This window comes from Branchiostoma floridae, chromosome 5, assembly GCF_000003815.2.
Source record: "Branchiostoma floridae strain S238N-H82 chromosome 5, Bfl_VNyyK, whole genome shotgun sequence".
Classification (NCBI taxonomy): domain Eukaryota; kingdom Metazoa; phylum Chordata; class Leptocardii; order Amphioxiformes; family Branchiostomatidae; genus Branchiostoma; species Branchiostoma floridae.
In genome coordinates, this window is record NC_049983.1 from 27,815,657 (window position 1) to 27,837,733 (window position 22,077).

Sequence of the window (22,077 nt, forward strand, 5' to 3'; positions counted from 1 at the left end):
CAGGAGCCAGAAATGTACTTTGGGTAAAACGACCAAAAATTACAACATTATGCATTTTGTTGCACTGTATGCAAAAACGGGTTATAAAAGCCATTTCCAAGGCGCTCCTATACCAAATTTTTACCGGTTATTTAGTTGAAAAAAAAATGACTTTTTTGGTTTTAAAAATGGCAAAAATCTCAGATTAAGCATTTTGTTGTACTGTATGCAATACATGTTAATGAATCCATGTGCGCATATGTTCAGGGCATTGCTACACCGAATTCCAGGTCATTCAGTTGTAAAACCAGGGTAGGGGAGCCAAAAATGTACTTTTTTTGGAAAAAAAATAAACCAAAAATCACAAAATTTTGCATTTTGCTGAACAGTACGCCAAAATTCTTATTAAATCCATGTGCGCATGTGTCCAGGGCATTCCCATACCAAATTTCAGGTCATTTGGTTGTAAAACCAGGGTACAGGGGCCAAAAATGTACTTTTTGGGCCGAAAATGCCAAAAAAGTCACAAAATTCGGCATTTTGTTCTATCATATGTCAAACCAGTTATCAACCCTTGTGTGTACATGTCCAGGACATTCCTATACCAAATTTCAGGTCATTTGGTTGCAATACCAGGGTGCTGGGGCCAAAATATACATTTTTTGGTCTAAAAATGACCAAAAAACCCAATAAAATCATTTTAAAGGCAAGTATAAAAAAATCTAGAACAACCCTGCTTTAATAAGTGATCGGTAAGCTCCTCTGCTACATAAAATGAATCTGAGATTCATTTTTGGTAAGCTATGACTGTTTTTCCAGGAATAATTCTATGGTTACGATTTTCTTGAAATGGAAATATTGGTTTACTCTCGGGGCGACCACGGTCCGATACGTAAGAGGCCCAAAGTTTTTTTTACATATGATGTATACAAAGGTTCAAACTATAACTGTGCCAAAAATCAAGCAAATTGATTTGCCTGTAAATGAGCTAATGGTCAATAAAAATGGTCAAAAAATGGATTTTTGTCAATTTTGGAAATTCACGAAAACACATCATTTTCAAACATCTGCTGCACCTCACTACAAAAATATTTTGAGCATCACTATATATCATTTTTTTTATTAGAATATGGGTAATAACATATCCGAGAATCAATAAAATATCTATTAATTTGTGGGGGCTACAGGAGTCCAAAGGAGGCCTATTTTGGACGCGACCAAGGCCTTCCCTTGGTGAAAATCCGCCATTTTGAAAAATGGCCGTTGCCATGGCAACCGGTGACCGCAGATCTAAAACTTTGCCATTTTTGTAGGTTTGGACCAAGGCCCTACCACCACACAAAATTTAAGGAAAATCGATTTTTTGAGTTTGGCCAACTTTTTCTGATTTTGCTTGGTTTTTACAGACATCAGCTCTTAATGGCTCAATGTTAAGAAAATATGTGCTGACATAGTGCATTATGATTTATACATTTTGACTTTAATTATTGCAGGATAGAGACATCCATAACGGACTATTGCCTGCATAATTGTATGTGTAGTGTTAGACTTTGTTTTAGAGCCGGTGTGTTACGTCATGCAAAGATGCTCATAGATTAGACGTGTGAAAAACGCGGACAAATACGTCATCGAAATGTCGCATAGAATCTCAATCAGACCGACGTATCATCTGTTTGCTCAACACCAACGTAAACCTAGATCGGTAGACGTTTGACTGAGCTTGTGTGGTAGCTTCAAGTGTCTGCTGTTGAAATGCAGGGGCATAATACGTTTCCTTGTACAGCTAATTGCACAACGGATTAACGCACACTTCTGTTAACTGCACGGAATCTCAAAATCCCGAGCTAAATAACTTCGATTTATTTCACCAGCCGGATAATTGCACAAAATTCACTGGCAGATAGGCAGTGCAATTAACCGGATTCTACTGTATCTCCTTGTTTACTTTGAAGACATGCCGAAGAGTGTTTGTTCAACATTATTGTTATCGTACATTTAACTCTGGCACAAACTAGATCTGGCATAAAACACGTCTATTCCCAAGTAATTTGAGTGGAATTATTGCGTAAGCTTATTTCTGCACCGAGCAGAAGTTGGCAGATAAAGCAAGCTAAGGATAAAGGAACTTGACAAAAACAGCTGTTCCTACCAAACAAATAACAACAGAAAAGCTCAGTATCAATTCTTTAAATGATTTCTTCAAATCTATTTTCATCTGTTGAACTACTTCATCAAGGCGATTGCTCTCCTTCACTCAAAAAGGATAAACTAAATACTCGTGATGACATCGACATAACTGCCACCTGGCGCCCGCTGACGGAACTGCAGCTGCCTGTGATGTTTTACAGCGGATAGCAGAGTACGGATGAACAGTAGTGACGGGAATTTGGCCTGCCGCTTATTTCCGCGCTGGAAAGAGAAATGGAACGGCTAAGATTTAAATGATGTGAATTTACCTGTTTTACAGATAAACAGGGATGAGTGAGTGAGTGAGTGAGTGAGTGAGTGAGTGAGTGAGTGAGTGAGTGAGTGAGTGAGTGAGTGAGTGAGTGAGTGAGTGAGCGAGTATATTTGCACATCATATAAGTCTTAGCGTTTATTAAAGTACCATTGTAGTGCTGTTGACAGACATAACTACCCACAGCATAGCCACTGCATCACGGCAACTAAAAACATGAACGTCTTGGCAAAGGTAATAAGTTGAGTTCGGTACTTACCGCAGTGATATTCATCACTAGTGGCCAGTCCAAAGTCCTCTATGTCAGTGGTTTCCCAGTCCATCGCGTTGCCATGTTGACCACAGACGTCTGTCCCTATCTCAGCTGCAGTCAGCACGCGGTCCCAGAGGTTCACCTGTGACAGTTCTCCACTGAACGTTTGATACAGCTCGAACCCTCCCCCAACTGTGTCTTGATCCTGTGCAAGGATCCATGTCCCACCACTGCGCACTTTTCCTCCTACGTTCAGCCCCGAGCCGGAAGCCTGAAGAACGCCGTCAGTGTAGACCTGCCAGGCTCCATCGGTGCTGCGCCAGGTGGCACATACTGCATGCCACTTACCATCCCAAACAGGCAAGGCACCAAGAGCAGCTATTTTGCCTTGTGCTGTCAACTGGAAAATGTATTTCAAGGGTATTGGCTGTTGTTTCTGAAATTACAACATATAATGTTAGTGACAAATGAAATATGAGTGGGGAGTTAGATAGCAGAGGTTTGTGATTGACAACTTACTGTGAATCCGCTCCCTCCGGCAGTGAAGATGAGTAGCTCATTGTAATTTTCCTGCACAGCATAGCTGACCACATCTGCTTGACCGGTGGAGCTCATGTCGGTGCGCATGTGCAGACATAAAGTAAAACTTCTTAAGTCCTGAGCCAATGTGTCCCCAGCCTGGCGTAGTTACTGACGCTTCGTGGAGCCGGAAAGGTTATCTTTTGCAAATAACCTTTCGTGATTAACAGGAAAAAAATTATCATACATCTTAGTTAAGAGTTTATTCAGTTTTTTCAAATACTTTCCTCGGGATGTCAGGTTGCAGGAGTTCATTAAGACAACGACTCAAGGCTTGCTGTTGCAAATAGACGTTGGTTATGCTGAGTAAGTAAGAATAGTCTACGTCTTATCATTGCATGGACACATATAAAACCGTTAACTACAGCAAACATGTACAAATGTGTAAAACTAAAAGTAATGAAATAGGTAAAAAAAAAAGATTAACACAACCAATTTTCGGCACGTGCCGGAATGCGTGCCTCACCTGCATGTTCAGCCGGCCCGACAGGGCTTGGACACGGGGGCATCCCAGTTGGACCGGGCGGCCCGACGGGTCCCTCCAGCCCTCGGGGCCCAACTGGTCCGGGCGGCCCGACGGGTCCCTTCAGCCCTCGGGGCCCAACTGGTCCGGGCGGCCCGACGGGTCCCTTCAGCCCTCGGGGCCCAACTGGTCCGGGCGGCCCGTCCTTTCCCACAGGGCCAGCTGGCCCCATGGCTCCCTTTTCTCCCGGAGGCCCGACAGACACAGGGCCAGCTGGCCCCATGGCGCCCTTTTCTCCGGGAGGGCCAGGAGACTCACGAAGCCCGAGAGCTTGGTCTCCTGAAAAGATAGCATCAACCTCCCGATAAGGTCCCGACATACCATCCGTGTCCAAAGGTCCCTTTTGCAACACGGGAGTCTATCACATAAACTCAATAAACTCAACTCAACGTATGACCCAGATACATTTCTAATGAACACCTGTGGTCCTGAGCCTGGAAGGAATCACCCAAATGAAGATTTTCTCAACGTGAACTTTACGTAGCATTATGATATGTCTAGTCAAGATCAAATCACATTCCAAATTTCAAAACGATGCATAACAATTATGTGCCTCATTGAGTTGCGATGTTCATTAACAAATGCCGTTATATACAAAGCCTACAAAAAAATGAAATTTCTGGCGAAGGGGATAAAACATAACTCAGAGTATGCATTTACATCAATCCACATATCGCAAGATTTCCTACTATTAATTTGGATACTGCATTATCTTACATCAAGCTGCACCAGACTTACCTTCCAGCTCCTGCACACGTGCTTGCAGCTTTCCCACCTCCTTCAAGGCAGTGACTGTGTTCGGCAACAAAAGAGAAAATAGCGGCCGTGAAAACGTGCATGATATTAGAGCAAAGATACAAGATACATGTTCCTTGCTTTTCTAAGGCTTAGGTCACATTTCCAAATCGGCGCCCGGCCGGGATGTTTAAAGAAACGAACATTAAAATGTATACCTAGAAATATGCACAAATCATGTCCATGAATCTTGTTCTGACATTTTGTGTATTTTGATGTCTTTCAAATCATTCTTTTCGCTCCCAAAAGCTGCCCGGCCTGGCCCCGGTTTGGAAATGTGACCGAAGCATAAGCCATATTCAAGAAATACGAAACAACTGACCTGCAAAATAGGACGATAGAACGGCGATGAACACGGCAACCAAAGGACCCAAGATGTTCCAAACTTTCCTGCATCGCCTGACACATTTTTTCCAACGTGTAGTGGCTGCTTTAATAAGGCATAAGACATGGAAGTCATTCTTAAAGCATGAAATGTAGCATGCATTAAAAAAAAAGTTGCAAAGTGCAACAGTCGACTTAAAAGCAAAATAAAAACAACAAAGTGCGACAAGAACAGTGCGCAGTAAGCAGATTTGAGTAAGTTTTACCTGCTCTAGAGGCGTACACGAGGTTGGGTATACTCGCAGCGGCGTCCGCACGTGCCTGCCAATCAGTCTGAGGCTGCTGCATGGGAGTGGTGTCTGGCAAAAATTACAAAAAAATGTAGAAATGATAGGGCGAATAAGTTAACCAAAAGATATCAGGGTTTTAAAGATGACCATATAATTCATACAATTAAAAGAGTTTGCATTTTATGCATGTCATCATCTCCTATTCAGACCGAGGGGGGGGGGCTTTTGAAGCTCGCGCCAACTTTCATGTCATATACTAGTAACGCCAGAACGGCTTACATTGAATTTTGCGATTAAAAAAAAAAGTCTAGTTGCCTACAATTTCAAAGGTATGAGAAATTCTCATTTTAGCGCGTTCTCATGGCAACCGTTTGTTGACATGCATTTTTGACGAAAATCGCTAATTTCGGTTCTAACAATGTATTGTCCCATTTGTAGTGGCTGCTTTAATAAGACAGAAGAACTTTAGTGCGCAACGATCGTACACGGTACAATGTATGGCAAAAAAAAAAGAAAAAGAAACAGACTTATCATCCTAATTACTAAAACAAGTATCAAACATAGTACATAATTTTATGCAGATTATGAATATAGAATGAAATTTGACATCCTAATTTCTAGAACAATAAGAGCTAGCCTAAATCATTGATATTGTATTACAAGACATGGGAGTCATAGGAATTATGTAACATTTACTTTTATACTAGGTATATCATACGAAATGTAAAAGTGTGACCGAGAAGAAAACAAAACGCACAAAGTGTAATTTTATTGTTTCTTTTCTATGATTCGTTGCTTGAGCGATCTGTCAAATTCTAGGTCGCAGAGAGAGCGCGGCGAGAGCGCCGTCCTAGTTGAAAGGGGGTATATGCAGACTTTTACAAGTTTTACCTGCTCTAGAGGCGTAGATAGGGTTGGGTATTTTCGCAGCGGCGTCGGCACGTGCCTGCCAATCAGTCTGAGGCTCGTCAATGGGCGTGCTGTCTGAAAATAAATTACAAAAGTGATAGGGCGAGTATGTTTCCAAGATGAACACATAATCCATACAAATAAAAGAATTTGCATTTCATGCGTGTCATCCCTTAAAACAGAAAACCGTGTCCGTTGCCATTGTAAAAGACTGAAAAAAAACATTTCAAAAAATGACTTGTAACAACTTTAGTTAGTTTTGCCTTTAGCCTAGACAATCCAAGTCTTTCTAATCTCATTTGCGCGTTAGTATTTCAGGTGGCGCCGACGATATGAATGAAAAACAGGTTAAGAGCATAACTTAAAACTGTTAACTTAGAAGCCAGGACCTGGCACGTGCCTGCCAATCAGTCTGAGGCTGCTGCATGGGTGTGGTGTCTGGAGGAAAATTTACGGACTGAAATGTAACTCAAAAGTCAAATACCACGGCGATTACGTTTTCGTCCTGTTATATGGCTGTTGAGTTACATTTCAGTCTGTAAGAATTCACCGTTCCACGGCAAACTCCCTTTCCCGGCAGAAAAGAACCTAGCCAGCGTGGAAAATCGCGAACTAACGTCCCCACCCTCCAAAATAAAATAAGAAACAGACCGGATCGATGACTGCAACGGAGGCTAGCTTAAAATTTTGTCTGACAGAAACTCTGCCTCTTACGAGGGCCAACAACAAGCTTCATATGCACACTCTACACTTGAAATTTAACTACATTTGGCAAAAAATGTCAAATATTGACCCCAAAATTTAGAATTTTGTAAGCTTGTCCTTTACTGCGCCATTAGCTATTTTAACTTAGCAGACTGTCAGAAGTCGGTCTAGCAGCCATCGGACTGGTTCGTTGGGCAGAAACCTAAACACTATCTTTAGAAAATGACAAAACCTACCAGGACCTGTGTCCCCAGTCTGGGACTGCTGCTGCCCTCCCGACATGATGCCGCTTGTACTTGTCAGGTTTCCGACACGGCAAAAACACGTCCTGCTCCTGGCAAGGCGCTTGTTGACTCCAGAGTAGCCCCAGACTCAAAGAAATATGAAGCCTTAATTAAAACGGAGATGAAAGCACCTCATGTAAGCTGGGTAACACCGCCCACATCGAGACTAATTATGTGTATATGTGTAATCGGTTTGGTAAATATTGAAAATCAGTTTTCGAACACAATGCACGAACTAAGACATCCACTGTGTTCTTGGACACGTAAGACAGTCTTGCATTTGATTCTTAACTATGAAAATTACTTAATCACTCGAACGTCAGCTTTTTCTTTATCCTTCATCCTTTTTCAATATTATCGCAGCATCTCTCTGGTCATCAGGGAGTCAGAGCTTTGACAACTACGGTGCAGTTCAGACATGGACCTGTAGATGGCGCGGTTAAGGGGAGGGACGACGTTCTTGGACTTTGCAATTGCATTCAAAATTGGAGTTGTCACAATAAATGTACGCTGGTGAAGATACTTAAGAAATTAAATGTGTGCTTTGAAACAAGTTGTTAACTTTGCATTTGTATCTTATAATTATCGAAGTCCCTTTTCCCGCTACCGCGAACTTCAGTGTATATTTACAGTATGCGCCCATTTACATATGCTTTGTACGATTATCGGTAGGGTCGATAACTTAATTAGTCTGTGACCAGACCCTCTGGTCGACAGACTTTTAGTTTTGTCACGTTTACGCGCGTTCGCAGCTGTATCTGTATGTTCCCGTTGTCTGAATTCTATGTGGTTTGGCAGGTCCTTTGTACTGAGGTTGACGATGATGCACGTGAACTTTTTTTTGCGGCAGGTGGTTTTATTATGGATTTTATAAAAATAACACCCCTACAATTTGTTCGTCTTGCGGTGTTTTGGTCCAGATCCTCTGTATGTGGGTCATGGTGTCATTGGAATTTGTCAAGCAGATGCGTGGTGTTACCTGATCGTCAAAGTTATTCGCGTTCGCATCGGTATCTGCATGTTCCCGTTGTCGCATACGTACGTTGTTTGGCAGGTCATCTGCACTGAGGTTGACGATGATGCACGTTGTTTTTTGTTGTTGTTTTTGCGGCAGTTGGTTTTATTAGGGACGCAATAATCATAACACCCCTACAAAATGTTCATCTTTCGGTGTATTAGTCCAGATCCCCTGTATATGGGTCATGCTGTAATTGAGATATTGCAAGCAGATGCGTGATGTTCTCTGGTCGTCAATGTAACGCGCGTTCGCATCTATATCTGCATGTTCCCGTTGTCGCATACGTTTGTGGTTTGGCAGGTTCTCTACACATAGTTGGACGATGATGCAAGGTGTTTTATTTTTTCGGCAGCTGTTTTTATTATGTATGTAATAATTTCAGAAATCACCCCTGCAAATTGTACGTTTCACAGTGTATTGGCCCATGTCTGCATATGGTGCCCGTTGAGGTAATTGGGTATAGTTAAGCAGATGCGCGATATGTGCAAGAATTTTACGCGCGTTTGCTTTCTACCTCTTATTCAACAAGTTTATCCGTACTACTTTATGTACCAGCATCATGGACCCTGGGATTCACCCATTAACACTGTGTCATGCTACCTTATGGCTTCACACTAGTTAAAAACTTATCGCACAGTTCATCATCAACAGCTGTGTGTTATCGTATGTGGGACATGGGAACCGACATCTAATGTTCCACTAATGACCCTGTCAATCAAATACCTCCTGTCGCCGTTTGCAATGAAGCGTGTAAGAATTCTCGTCCCAAATGAAGTTTAGCCATATTATATTCCCGGACTTCGACTAAGAAACATCAAGGTCCTATTCCGTGCTTCATACTTATTACGTCCATAACAGAAACATGTTAATGCTTGGTGCGTTTGTCAGTCTGCCTGTCGGTCTTGTAGGTGTGTCTGTGTGTGAATGTGCCTGTGTATTAGAGTAGACCATCCGGTAACTTATCGTCACCATATCTTTTTGACTTTGGCCACATGTTATCTCACAATCCATACCTGTTTAGTAAGATTCACATGACACAGAAATATTAGGCAACTTTAGATACAACGATATATCTAACACCATGAAAGGAATCATATAGGAGGGCCCCAATGCCCTTTTGCGTAGAGCGTAATCGGTCGTTTTAATTTTACGTAGAGCGTAGACGTATCGCTTAATTCAACGTAGAGCGTAATCGGTGCATTTTGCGTAGAGCGTAATTGACTCTTTTCATTCTACGTAATGCGTTGTAGCTCCCCGGAATTTACCGTAAAACGTAATGGATGAATTGTGCAAATAGCGTAATCAAACCTGCACTAACCATTGCCCTAAGTCCCGTCAAAATGCAGGACATTGCGTTTCAGACGGTCGAGATTTTAAAATTTCCGTGGACCTCCTTTGCGACGCCCCGCACAATCTGCGCTCGCGGCGACATGGTTAAAATATGTTGGGGCGTCGCCCTCAAAATTTTAAACTGTATTTTTAATAGAAATGGCATTAAAGATTCGTCGATGAAGGTTAGACATCCAGTCAATAAGATACGCCAAACAGTTACTTCAGCAAAATCATATCCTTTTTTTGGCGGCATTAAGTATTGCCTAGGAAAATATGTTGGGGGGGGGGGGGAAGCAAGCTGAAACTTTGTGTATTTTTGATGATGCAAATTTCATAAAATCGAGCTAGTCTAACGGCAAAATTTACCCCTGAAAATGCGAGAAACGGCGTTTCAGAGAGTCCCGATTTCAAAATTTTGCCAGACCTCCCTGTCCCGCGTCTACGGCACAGAACAATATGTTGAGGGAGCGTCACTCTCAAAAATCTTTTAAACAAATAGAAATTTTCGCTAAAACTATGTGTCTTTCTAACGGAATTGCCATCAAACTTAGCTTTGTCTGGCAGCAAAATTTGCCTGTCAAAACGCGGGAAAAGGCGTTTTAGAGGGTCAAGATTTCAAATTTTCCCGGGGGAGCATGCCCCCGGATCCCCCTAAGATTGTCGTGCCTTCGGCGCTCAAGATGATAAAAATTCGGTCAGCAATATTGCGCCCCGCGTTAGAAATTTGCTGCCGCCGCCTCTGCCGCCGTTTACCATGAATACTTTTAACTCAACTTTTGTACCATCTTTAACACAAACGCTCAGTCGCTCGGTGGTGAGTTTTGCATAACGTGTGGGGAAGCTTTTGAATTTAGCGTAGAGCGTAGAGAGGCTTCATGAATTCAGCGTAATACGTAGCCGGCCATCAGAATTTAGCGTAGAGCGTTGTCGGGACCCCCCCATTGGGGCCCTCATATAGGATATAAGCACAACGTCACACACCAAAGAAGACAAAACAACCAACATATAACAGACCGACGTCACAGACTATGTTACCTACGGTCACTTGTTTTTTTTTTAAATTTTTTTGAAAAAGGCAAACATCAAAGCGCGCGTGGACGTTCTCCATATAATCAAATCAACATGGCCTATAACGATTCAACCCTCTACCCCCCATTTCCGGCATGGGCTCGCCCAGCAGTGTGCCTAGAGGTGAAAGGTCATGATGACGTGCAGGTCTGAGTTCCCAAACCTGTGAGAGGAGAATCATCGGTAAAACCTGACATGTTGTCGGTCTGTGGCGCTGGTTTCTCACCGGTTTGAGCAGTTTGGGAGAGACTGAAGAAAAGCTCGACAAACCTCCACTGTCATACATTCCGGTAAGGATACAGACCACCATATGTGGGAAATATAACGTTATGTTTTGTAAAGTTCACACCCTTCGACTGACGTGCACCGTAAAGATAATTTACAGTTAACGTTAACAGTTGTAATTTTCTCCTTTTAACAACAGGTTGAGAACATAGTTAAAGCGTTATTTCATCACATTATCGACACTTTCCCGTTGATAATTTATACCGGAGCTTGGCAATCATGATGCGGCAATGCAAATATCCCGATATGTCTAGGAATGGGGTGGGAACTCGGAAGGGGGAGGGGGGCGTGTTTTCTGAAACAACAACACGACGTTTTCTCTGGCCCAGCGAGTTCGTCACATGTGAGAAACAAACTTTGGTTGTAACCTAAGGTTTGATCAACCTTTTTAAAGATAGGCTATTGTGTTTTCTACACAGCGAGTTACATGATAAAGTCAAACTAACTTTGTGTTCAATCACTGGTAGAAATCACAATCATTGACACGTACAGTTCAGGAAGTAAAATGTTGAATGCCTTTGCTGAGTAAGGAGGGTTATATTTCTTGGGTGTGTCTGTGTGTGTGTGGACGCAATGACTCAAGAATGCTGGGGTGGATTGTCTTGATATTTGGTGTGAAATGATTAAATTTTGAACCCCCTAGCAGCTTGTTAAGGTACTGCAACAGAACTTCTCATTCATTGTACTTGCTGAAAAGAGCTAGGGGAATTTCCCTAGTACAGTGAACCTGTGAAAACTGTACGTAGCATCTGTCTTCTCTGTCACGACCAGTGGAAGAACAGCTCATAACTGATCTAAACATTTTGAAGATTACTTTTCCATTTTGAAGGAAACAAGGTGACCTTTGGGCATCCTCCTGAAAAAGAGGGTACTGTAAATGCGGAAATGTTCGCGGTGGATTAATGTTTGCGTTTTTTTTATAACCACTGCGAACATTTTTTCTATCATGATATTAGATTGCAGTCTAGATGGTGTTACTGCGAACTTAAATCCACCGTGAAAAGTCCTTTATCCCATCTACCGCGAAATTAAATTCCCTGCGAACTTAAATACATTTACAGTATCATATTTTGGTTAGTGCAGTAAATTTTGGGGATGCCCTGACATCCTCTTATCTAAATGCAACGGATTCATTTCATGAAGTTCAGATTTTGGGGATGGATGGGGTAACAATTTATTTCCATCTCAGCAAGCAACTTTGCATCACAGGTAAAATGATGGGTCCTGGGTCCTTATCATAATTATCCTCAGTCCATTCATTTTCACAATTCCGTTGCAGCAGAGCATGATGGGAGATCTGGGGAAGAAGCTCGTTGATGGCCTGCTGGCCGACTTGAGGAACCTGTCGGCCGAAGCCAAGAAGAAATACCCGGTGGTCAGACAGGTAGGGACTGTCGTTACATCTTTATGTTATACTAACTAACTAACTAACTTACGAACAAACCCTAACCCTGCTGGCGACCTGAGGAACCTCTCAGCCGAGGCCAACAAGAAAAACCCTGTAGTCAGGAAGGTACGGAACTGTTGTTGTGCCCTTCATAAATGATTAGACTAAAGATTAGACGAGGTCGATCCAAGTACTCTGTAATAAGACACACCAAAAAGCAGTTACTCAATAACTCATGCAACTGGATATGACTTTGGAAGCGGTCAGACGTTTCAGATAGCCAAGATTTCTCCAGTGTCACTGACGAAAGACACTGGAGAAATCTTGTTTTATATCCCAGCTGTGAATGGATATGCAAAAGAGATCTAGTTGAAAGACACCGGATGGCTGTCTGATCCGTCTGACCGTTTTCAAAATCATATCTTGACTTGAGTAACTGCTTTTTGGCGGACCAAAGTTCCTATAGACGAGGCAAAATGTTGATGTTTTCCAATGACTTGGTATTAATATAACATTATGAGACCAAGAACTCCTTGTTGCTCCAGTGGGAAAAGCTACATATTCCAAATGTATCTGTGTGATGTTTGACAAGCGTACCCTGTATCCCCCCCCCCTCCCCCCAGGCAGCGGAAGGCTCTGTGCTGAAGATTCGCACCATCTCTGCTAAGGAGGAGGACACAGCTGCAGGTGGGACATCTCTGCCCTGTAGTCTGGGTATTATAAATTCTCTGCCCTGTAGTCTGAAACCGCGTGGCACGATCGGGAGCGCGTTGGTCTCAGGCCAGAGAGGTCCCGGGTTCAAATCCGCTTGCCGTGTCACCGATCTTGTGCCCTTGGGAAAGGCACTTTACACGACTTTCCTCACCTAACTCAGGTGTAAATGAGTACATAGCTTCGGCTAGTGGCAGTGACAGGCCTTTGTTGTGGTGACAGGCCATAGGGGCATGTTCGGGCATGACGCACCCGCCATGACACACGAGTCAGGGGTAGGAGGAACCCCTTACATCCTTGGTCGGAAGTCCTCCTAGGAGACGGAAACTCCAAAAAACAAGCCTGCATCTGCTGGGGCCGTCTTACACGTTGCAAACAATTGCCCCTGTAGGACTTAGTGCGCCAGTGGACGAGAGGGTGGTGGAGAAGGAAGTGCACACCCCTCCTTCACCTTAAAAAAAAAGTGCAGGCCAGGCAGACGGGTCGCCTTAAAACCCACCCTGTCTGCCTACCATTGTCTTCCGAGACAGACGGATGCCAAAAACAAGTCTGAAACGTACAAATGAATGAATGAATGAAGACTTTTATTACACAGTTTTCCACACCAGACTAATTAAGTATAGGTCACAATAACAAAATATTGAAGAGATACAGTTAATAGATGCAAAATAAAACTATCGTTGGATAAAATAAACTTCTAAGCTTCTAACAATTTTTGATAAGTGTGAAGGTGTGGCTGTTCACACACACTAGACCGCCATTTAGCATCCTATCCAAGTCATGACATCCCTAGCCTAAAAAAGGCTAAGTCACATCCATTGAAAAATGGCTGTGGCCCAATTTGGCCAGTGCAGTAAGACATGCACTTACTGAGCAGCAATTTCACCCGTCAGGTAACAAAGACAAACAATGATTGGTTATTGGGGTATGTCTCTCTTTGCAGAATTTTTGGGCTGAATTTTGAGAACCTTACAATAGGTGGAGCGAAAGCACAAGGGTCTGGAGCATCTGCCATTTGGCGCTAACTTTAACCGTATGTTTGTCTCCACCCCCCACCCCCCCAGCCATCTCTGAAGCTAACCTGGAGGTGCTGCAGCCGCTGGTGCTGGGCTGTGACAGCCGCTGTCCCAAACTGGTGCAGATCTCTCTCACCTCCATACAGCGGCTCATCTCACACAGGGCTGTGTCAGAGGTACGTACACACACGCACGCACGCGCGCACACACACATACACACTCGCACACACACACACACACACACATGCACATGCACACACACACTCTCGCACACACCACACTCACACACACACAGACGCACACACACACACACGCGCACACATGCACACACACACACACACACACACACGCACACACGCACACACTCATGCACACACACACACACACACACACACACACGCACACACTCATGCACACACACACACACACACACAGCCGCTGTCCCAAACTGGTGCAGATTTCTCTCACATCCATACAGAGGCTCATCTCACGTAGGGCTGTATCAGACGTACGTGCACTCATGCACACACATGCACACACACGTAGACACATGCACACACAAACACAGCCGCTGTCCCAAACTGGTGCAGATTTCTCTCACATCCATACAGAGGCTCATCTCACGTAGGGCTGTATCAGACGTACGTGCACTCATGCACACACATGCACACACACGTAGACGCACACACACACGCACACACAGCCGCTGTCCCAAACTGGTGCAGATCTCTCTCACCTCCATACAGAGGCTCATCTCACATAGAGCTGTGTCAGAGGTATGTACACACATCTACACACACGCAGACACGCATACACACACGTGCACATATGCACACACATGCACACACACACACACACACGCACATACAACCGCTGTCCCAAACTGGTGCAGATCTCTCTCACCTCTATACAGCGGCTCATCTCACATAGGGCCGTGTCAGAGGTACGTACACAAAACATGTGCACAACAACACACGCGTGCACACACACACACACTCACACACACACACACACACACACACGCACGCACACACACACATACATACACAAAAAGGTATAGGTAGAGGCTCATCTCACACAGGGCTGTGTCAGAGGTACGTACACACATCTACACGCGCACACTCACACACAGACACCACACACATTTAACACACACACACACTCGCACACACACACACACACTGATGAGTTGCCCACTCAGTGCTGCAAAAGATAACACTGAATTTGCATTTGTTGACTGTACCACATCAGGAACTACTGTAATAATACCTCCTAGTCAGAGAAGTTCATGTGTTAAAAAAAATCTCAAAACAAATTGAATGTATACCACATGTCTTCTTGGCTTGAGGGGATGACTGAGTTGTTGATGTTTGTTTGTTTCTCAGTCGGGAGCCGAGCAGATTGTGGCTGTCCTGTGGGGACTGATGGAAGCTGGGATGGAGGAACTGAAGGTTCTACAGACTATCCTGGTGCTGATCACCATGTCTAACAACCTGCACCGCGACCCGCTGGCTAAGGTAGGTCAGGGGTCAGGGGTTACAGACCATCCTGGTGCTGATCACCATGTCTGGCAACCTGCACCGCGACCCGCTGGCTAAGGTATGTCAGAGGTCAGGGGTTACAGACCATCCTGGTGCTGATCACCATGTCTAACAACCTGCACCGCGACCCTCTGGCTAAGGTAGGGGTCAGGGGTCAGGGGTTACAGACCATCCTGGTGCTGATCACCATGTCTGGCAACCTGCACCGTGACCTGCTGGCTAAGGTAGGTCAGGGGTCAGGGTTGAGAGGTTACACACAACTTACAAACCCTCCTGGTGCTGATCACCATGTCTGGCAACCTGCACCGCGACCCTCTGGCTAAGGTAAGTCAGGGGTTACAGACCATCCTGGTGCTGATCACCATGTCAGGCAACCTGCACCGTGACCCTCTGGCTAAGGTAGGTCAGGGGTCAGGGGTTACAGACCATCCTGGTGCTGATCACCATGTCTGGCAACCTGCACCGTGACCCTCTGGCTAAGGTAGGTCAGGGGTTACAGGCCATCATGGTGCTGATCACCATATCATGTTGAAGTAATTAAGTGTTTGTTTGCATGTTGTGTGTCCACTGCAGGCCATCGTTGTGTGTTTCCGGCTGCACTTCAGTAAGGACAGCTCGGTGGCGAACACCGCAGCGGCACACGTCGCCAGTGTGTTTTTTAAACCCCACCCTTGTTACCCCTGCAGGCCATAGTTGTGTGTTTCCGGCTGCACTTCAGTAAGGACAGCTCGGTGGCAAACACCGCAGCGGCACACGTCGCCAGTGTGCTTTTTAAACCCCACTCTTGTTACCCCTGCAGGCCATCGTTGTGTGTTTCCGGCTGCACTTCAGCAAGGACAGCTCGGTGGCGAACACCGCCGCGGCGACGGTTCAGCAGGTGGTGTCGGTCGTGTTCGAGCGACTCGTGGTGGAGGATGGAGAGGAGAATCCAGACACAGGTGAGATTTCCTACCGTTAACTAGTTCTGATCATTCTCCTTACACTGCTTACTTCAGAGAATCCCAACACAGGTGAGATTCCTACTACTTCCTAGTTCTGATCATTCTCCTTACACTGCTTACCACAGAGAATCCAAAAACAGGTGAGACTTTCTACCACTTCACTTTCTCCATACTCTGAATCAGAATCTGAACACAGGTTTGGACCTACCACTTCCTGGTTCTGAACTATCTCCTTACACTGCTTACGACAAGCCAGACTTCTTGACCATGAGTGACAATAACATGGTCCATTGGATATGCTCCAGAACATTCTCTGTAAGCCTGACAACTGAGCAGCTAAGAGCTAGGCTAGCGTACGTGCATTGTACATGTAGTGTACAGGACACAGTGAGGTTTAACAGGCTATGGTGGTACGGCTAGCTTCAGAGAAGAGAAGTAGACAAATTGCCCAGGAAGATCACCACAATGGACATAGAGGGAAATAACCCACATGGATGACCCGGTAAGTGTTGGACTGACAAAAAAAGGGAAGATCTTCATCTTACCAGCCTACATGTACACAGTGTTAACCCTAAAGACAGAGACTGTTGAGGAGCTGCCATCAAGCCTCTACATGTACATCAACATGCATCTGAGGGTTCTCCCCAGAATTTTTTAGTATAGTGGAGGGGCGGCAAAAATAACCCAAAGCGGTGCGCGTTGCCGGTGGGTGGGGAGAAGGAGGAAGCTCAGAATGTTCACTGTTTTAAGAGGTCATTTTCTGCAACTTCAGCTTTCATTCCACTCTAAATACATGCACTACACAACCTAAGAGACAAAAGAAAATATCCAACACCATATGACAACAATGCTTCTGGAAGAAAATGTTGTTGGCCAAAAAAAATTGATTTTGAAAAAAAAAGGGCATAGGTTCCCCGCTATGACTCCTTACCACGGGCCAATGGTGCCTTTAAGTTGAATAAGTGGAACAGTATACAAAACCCCCAGGTCTGCATTTCCTACTTGGAACTTGAGGCAAGTATCAATGGGTGTAGCAAGCATGTCTAACACTCGCCTGACAGGGAACAACACGATGAACTGGATAGTGAGTCATGATTGTGGCATGGGAACTTGGACCTTAATAGGAGAAGACTCACAGACAGTTGGTACTGAGCCATTCTATGGGGAGGGAGAGAGCCATGTTCATCTTTGCAACCTTCAGGACCGGATGATGATGATGAATTCTATGACATCTTGTTTTTGTGTGTTTCAGTAAATTCTGAGGTTAAAGATAAAACGACGTCAAGTCCCCGTCCAGGCAAGAAGCCGCCGGTGTCGCTGGGGCCGTGTGCAGCTGACGCTTACCTGCTCTTCCAGGTGAGTTGGGCTTTTGGATGGGGGCATATGGGGGTTTTGTTAGTTATCTAGTATGTTAAGTTGGTTATCAAGCAGAAAAAGATTGGACGGAGTATTTGGGTGTTAGCGTTTTTGTTGCTGTTGTTGTTGTTGTTTGACAAGCTATTGATGTTTGTTTTTTGTTTGAACTTGTGCCAGCTTTGTTTGATGCTAACAGCCCCTATTGGTTGGTGGTGATGACGGAGTTGTTGTTTGTTTGTTTGTTTGTTTGTTTGTAGGACCTGTGTCAGCTGGTAAACGCAGACAGCCCCTATTGGCTGGTTGGGATGACTGAGTTGTTGTTGTTGTTGATGTTTGTTTGTTTGTTTGTTTTAGGACCTTTGCCAGCTGGTTAATGCAGACAGCCCCTATTGGTTAGTTGGAATGACGGAGTTGTTGTTGTTGTTGTTGATGTTTGTTTGTTTGTTTTAGGACCTTTGCCAGCTAGTGAACGCGGACAGCCCCTATTGGCTGGTTGGGATGACTGAGATGACGCGAACATTCGGCCTGGAGCTGGTGGAAAACATCCTGACTCAGTTTTCACCTGTCTTCTTCAGGGTTTGTTTGTTTGTTTGTTTATTTTTAAAGGACTGGGTGGCCTATTCAGTTTAGACAAACTGATTTTCAATAGGGCCCAGGTTCACATTTCACATCATCAAATACAAGGAAATAAAAGCATATTACAAAGAAAATAAATAGACATACACATCAGAACATATAAGTACAAATGAAACATGAAAGACGGCAGACAAATCAAAATCATAATCCTTAAATCCGATCCAGGTCAACAGATGATTTGGTCAGGAGGTTGGAGGGTGAGGAAGAAGGGACATTGCATATGTAATCTCCATTAAGATTTATTCGCCTGGTAACGTAATTTCACCACCCCAATCTTCAATCTTGAGGTATAACTTGCCAGATGAACATGATAGGACATGCAATCTTGAAGTCAAACTTTTCATTTCAACTCGACTTGCGTGTTAGCAAAGGCTTTGTGCATTTAAAATTTTCATGAATTTTGATATAATTTCATATTTCATATTTCTTCCCTACCTTAGCACCCAGAGTTGAGATTAAGATCATAGATGAGAACAGTTTTCTTGCTAGATGTGCGAGATAAGACAGAGTATATTGTTGCTAGATGAGTAACTATGTAGCCAATCAAGTGAGACTAAACAGGTTATGCCGTAACACTGCAGCCAATCAGGTGAGACTTCAGGGGTCATGTGGTAAACACTGCAGCCAATTAGGTGTGACTTCAGCAGTTTAATGGTAACACTGCAGCCAATCAAGTGAGACTAAACAGGTCATACTGTAACACAACGTGATATGACATCTTCAGGTAAAACTTGACATTTTCTTTTTCAGCACCCAGAGTTCAGTTTCCTGCTGAAGGAGCGGGTGTGTCCGCTCGTCATCAAGCTTTTCTCCCCGAGCACTCTGGCCTGGTAACGCGGATAATACCCTAGCATCGTGACCACCGTGTTGAGTAACTGTTACCTTGCTTATCCTCTTTTTAACATGAACCTCTCCTGTTAATTCAGCACCCAGAGTTCAGTTTCCTTTTGAAGGAGCGCGTGTGTCCGCTCGTCATCAAGCTCTTCTCCCCGAACATCAAGTTCCAGCAGTCCGCAGCCGCGCCCAGCACCGCAACCGCCGCAGAGAAACCCTACTTCCCCATCTCCATGCGTCTGCTTAGACTGGTGTACGCGCTCATCAGCAACTACTACACACTACTGGTGAGTGACTGACATAACTACTATACACTACTGGTGAGTGACTGACATAACTACTATACACTACTGGTGAGTGACTGACATAACTACTATACACTACTGGTGAGTGACTGACATAACTACTATACACTACTGGTGAGTGACTGACATAACTACTATACACTACTGGTGAGTGACTGACATAACTACTATACACTACTGGTGAGTGACTGACATAACTACTATACACTCGGCTGTTTCACAATTGAGTGTACCCATTTATTTTTCCACATGTTACCAGTTGATAAGAAAGTCTACATAAGATATTACTGTTTTTGACTGTTATTTTCCAAAAGCTGGTGTAACAAGGAACACAACAAAAAAAGAAATAGAGAAATCCATCAATATTTGGCGAAACTATTGTAAAAAATGTTGCCTAAAAATGTCCCATTTTTAGTGTTACCAGGGGTCATTCAGTTTTTTCACATTCTGAACATTGCAACTGACTTTAAAAACATGACTGCTACCTTAAAATTCTTTATTTTGTACATGCAGTCATATGTTAACTTGAGATTTATTACAATTTTTTGAAGATATTCCAACTTTTTTTTGCCAGCAGGGTTATTTTGCATTTTCACCCACATGTTACCAATTTTAATGTAATATTTACTTATAGATTACAAAGTATGTAGCATTGTTCTAATGAACTGTAATATGTGTTAATTTGACATGTAAAGTTTTGATATGATTTATGTAACTGAACAAAAGTGGAATGAGATCATTCCTACTTTCCTCTGACTCACAGCGAAGGATCAAAGTATCGGCTGTCATTTTCCGAAAAGTTCTGTCCCGTCCGTACCCCCCCTCAATTTCTATACTAGGCTAATATTACAAGCTTTTAATTGTGATGGTTTACAAGTCTCTTTGACTAGATACCAAACCACTATATAAACCATATCTGTGATAAAGACCTTGGCTGATACAGCACCGTATAACTTCAAATGTCCCGTCCGTACCCCTGTCCCGTCCGTACCCCCCACCTGTCCCGTCCGTACCCCCACTTCTAGTTTTAAGGAAAATACTGGGGAAAATGACATCCCAATTGCTAAAATAAGACATGATAAATACTAAATAGATACAAACAATTAATCTCCTCACTAAAAATAGTACTTTTTAATGAATTTGCCAGCATTTTCTTTGTCAGGTTTTTCATTAATGCCCATAAACTGCCTGGGATTGGTATGAGATGAAATCTGATATTCCCCAAAAGTTACCGTCTCATTTTGCCCAGTATGTGCTCTCCTCTAGCCCAGCTCACTCTCCCAGATCATCATCATCATGGTGACGACCCATTCTCCTCATCTCCCAGTGCTGGTAGTGTACATGAAAAAGAACAGGCACTACCTGGGACACCAAGGAGAAAGGCAAAGGTTCTGGAGAGACTGTCAAGTCTCCTACTCAAAATAAAATGAGAAGAAAGTGGTACTAGTACTTGCTGTGACAAAAGAGAGCAGAAGAAATCTGCAAATAGGTTAAGAAATTACAGATTCCCTGACAGAACAGATACATCCCTTCAAGTTCACCGATTGAGCATGGCCATCAAAGAAAATAAGCTCTAATGGCATTTTTAGATCACTCTAGATCAGATCAGATCTAATAATAATGTCTATCTCCTTTTTCTCTTAGTTTAAACAATATTGCAGTAATTGTAGATGCTTTATTTAACCTGTATTTAGTGAACAAATGTGTTCCAAAAGGTTTGGACAAGTCCCTGCTATATCAGTCTGTTGTCTGGTTGTGTCCCGTCCGTACCCCCATCTATTATCATATTCATGAAATCATCAAGTCTCTTGATGTGTTGCCCAAGTTTGAATGCTAGAATCTTATGTAGGGGTATATAAAGGATGGAATTCTAACAAAGTTTAGCTATCAAAGTGCTTGAACTTAAAAAAATTGTATTTGATCTGTCCCTCGACAGGAAATGACAGCAAGGTGTTATTATCGCCTTACAATAAATGACCAGAAAATGACACAACAAGGTGCTACTGCAAATTAAATTTAGTTTTCTGGTCTTGTGGATACTAGTGATGTAAGATAACATGGAATAGTGTTTATCTTTAGTTCTTCATGTGGGTATACTGTATGTACCTTTACATACAGTCTTACAGTTGTCCCGTCCGTACCCCCTCAGTGCCCCATTAAAGAAAGACCTATATTATAGTAACCGGGAGGTGTTGTGCAGAGATCTTTCAGAATATTAAGCCACAAGCATGTACCTTTGAACTGCCAATATCAGTTTTGATATATATCAAAGTTGATTTTTCAACCTAAGTGACCCCTGTTTGGTACACTCAATTGTGAAACAGCCGACTACTGGTGAGTGACTGACATAACTACTATACACTACTGGTGAGTGACTGACATAACTACTATACACTACTGGTGAGTGACTGACATAACTACTATACACTACTGGTGAGTGACTGACATAACTACTATACACTACTGGTGAGTGACTGACATAACTACTACACACTACTGGTGAGTGACTGACATAACTACTATACACTACTGGTCAGTATCTCTCTGT

General features: G+C 43.5%; 3 protein-coding genes across 4 annotated transcripts in view; 1 reads left to right on the plus strand and 2 right to left on the minus strand.

Moving 5' to 3' along the window:
• Positions 1 to 2,522: 2,522 nt before the first annotated feature.
• The window catches only part of LOC118416894 (neuronal pentraxin receptor-like), a 626,618-nt gene continuing 607,063 nt past the window's right edge, over positions 2,523 to 22,077 (minus strand). For both annotated transcript variants that reach the window (XM_035822178.1, XM_035822177.1), the window contains exons 3-4: positions 3,210 to 3,423; positions 2,523 to 3,090 (exon numbers count right to left, since the gene is read on the minus strand). In XM_035822178.1, coding sequence (XP_035678071.1) covers positions 2,614 to 3,090; positions 3,210 to 3,317 — 585 coding nt within the window. In that variant the 5' untranslated portion in view covers positions 3,318 to 3,423 and the 3' untranslated portion in view covers positions 2,523 to 2,613. The remainder of the gene's footprint in view (positions 3,091 to 3,209; positions 3,424 to 22,077) is intronic.
• Positions 3,692 to 7,097, minus strand: LOC118416410 (collagen alpha-1(I) chain-like). The gene is made up of 5 exons (XM_035821507.1): positions 7,052 to 7,097; positions 6,093 to 6,185; positions 4,531 to 4,584; positions 4,213 to 4,226; positions 3,692 to 4,150 (listed from the first exon to the last, which is right to left on the minus strand). Exons 1-5 carry the CDS (start codon positions 7,095 to 7,097, stop codon positions 3,692 to 3,694), a joined length of 666 nt encoding a protein of 221 aa, XP_035677400.1.
• Positions 10,616 to 22,077, plus strand: part of LOC118416411 (protein MON2 homolog) — a 42,963-nt gene continuing 31,501 nt past the window's right edge. Inside the window, 10 exon segments of the mRNA XM_035821508.1 lie at positions 10,616 to 10,807; positions 12,082 to 12,186; positions 12,813 to 12,876; positions 13,965 to 14,092; positions 15,302 to 15,433; positions 16,257 to 16,395; positions 17,651 to 17,754; positions 18,012 to 18,089; positions 18,205 to 18,330; positions 19,317 to 19,511. Coding sequence (XP_035677401.1) covers positions 12,088 to 12,186; positions 12,813 to 12,876; positions 13,965 to 14,092; positions 15,302 to 15,433; positions 16,257 to 16,395; positions 17,651 to 17,754; positions 18,012 to 18,089; positions 18,205 to 18,330; positions 19,317 to 19,511 — 1,065 coding nt within the window. The 5' untranslated portion in view covers positions 10,616 to 10,807; positions 12,082 to 12,087.

What these genes read in the sequence shown, in the direction of transcription:
- LOC118416410 (XM_035821507.1), bottom strand. Translation starts at nt 7,097, where the DNA reads ATGTCGGGAGGGCAGCAGCAGTCCCAGACTGGGGACACAGGTCCTG. An exon ending in GACTGGGGACACAGGTCCTG is followed by an intron (nt 6,186 to 7,051) that starts GTAGGTTTTGTC and finishes ATTTATTTTCAG; the next exon opens with ACAGCACGCCCATTGACGAG. An exon ending in TATCTACGCCTCTAGAGCAG is followed by an intron (nt 4,585 to 6,092) that starts GTAAAACTTGTA and finishes TGCCGAACACAG; the next exon opens with TCACTGCCTTGAAGGAGGTG.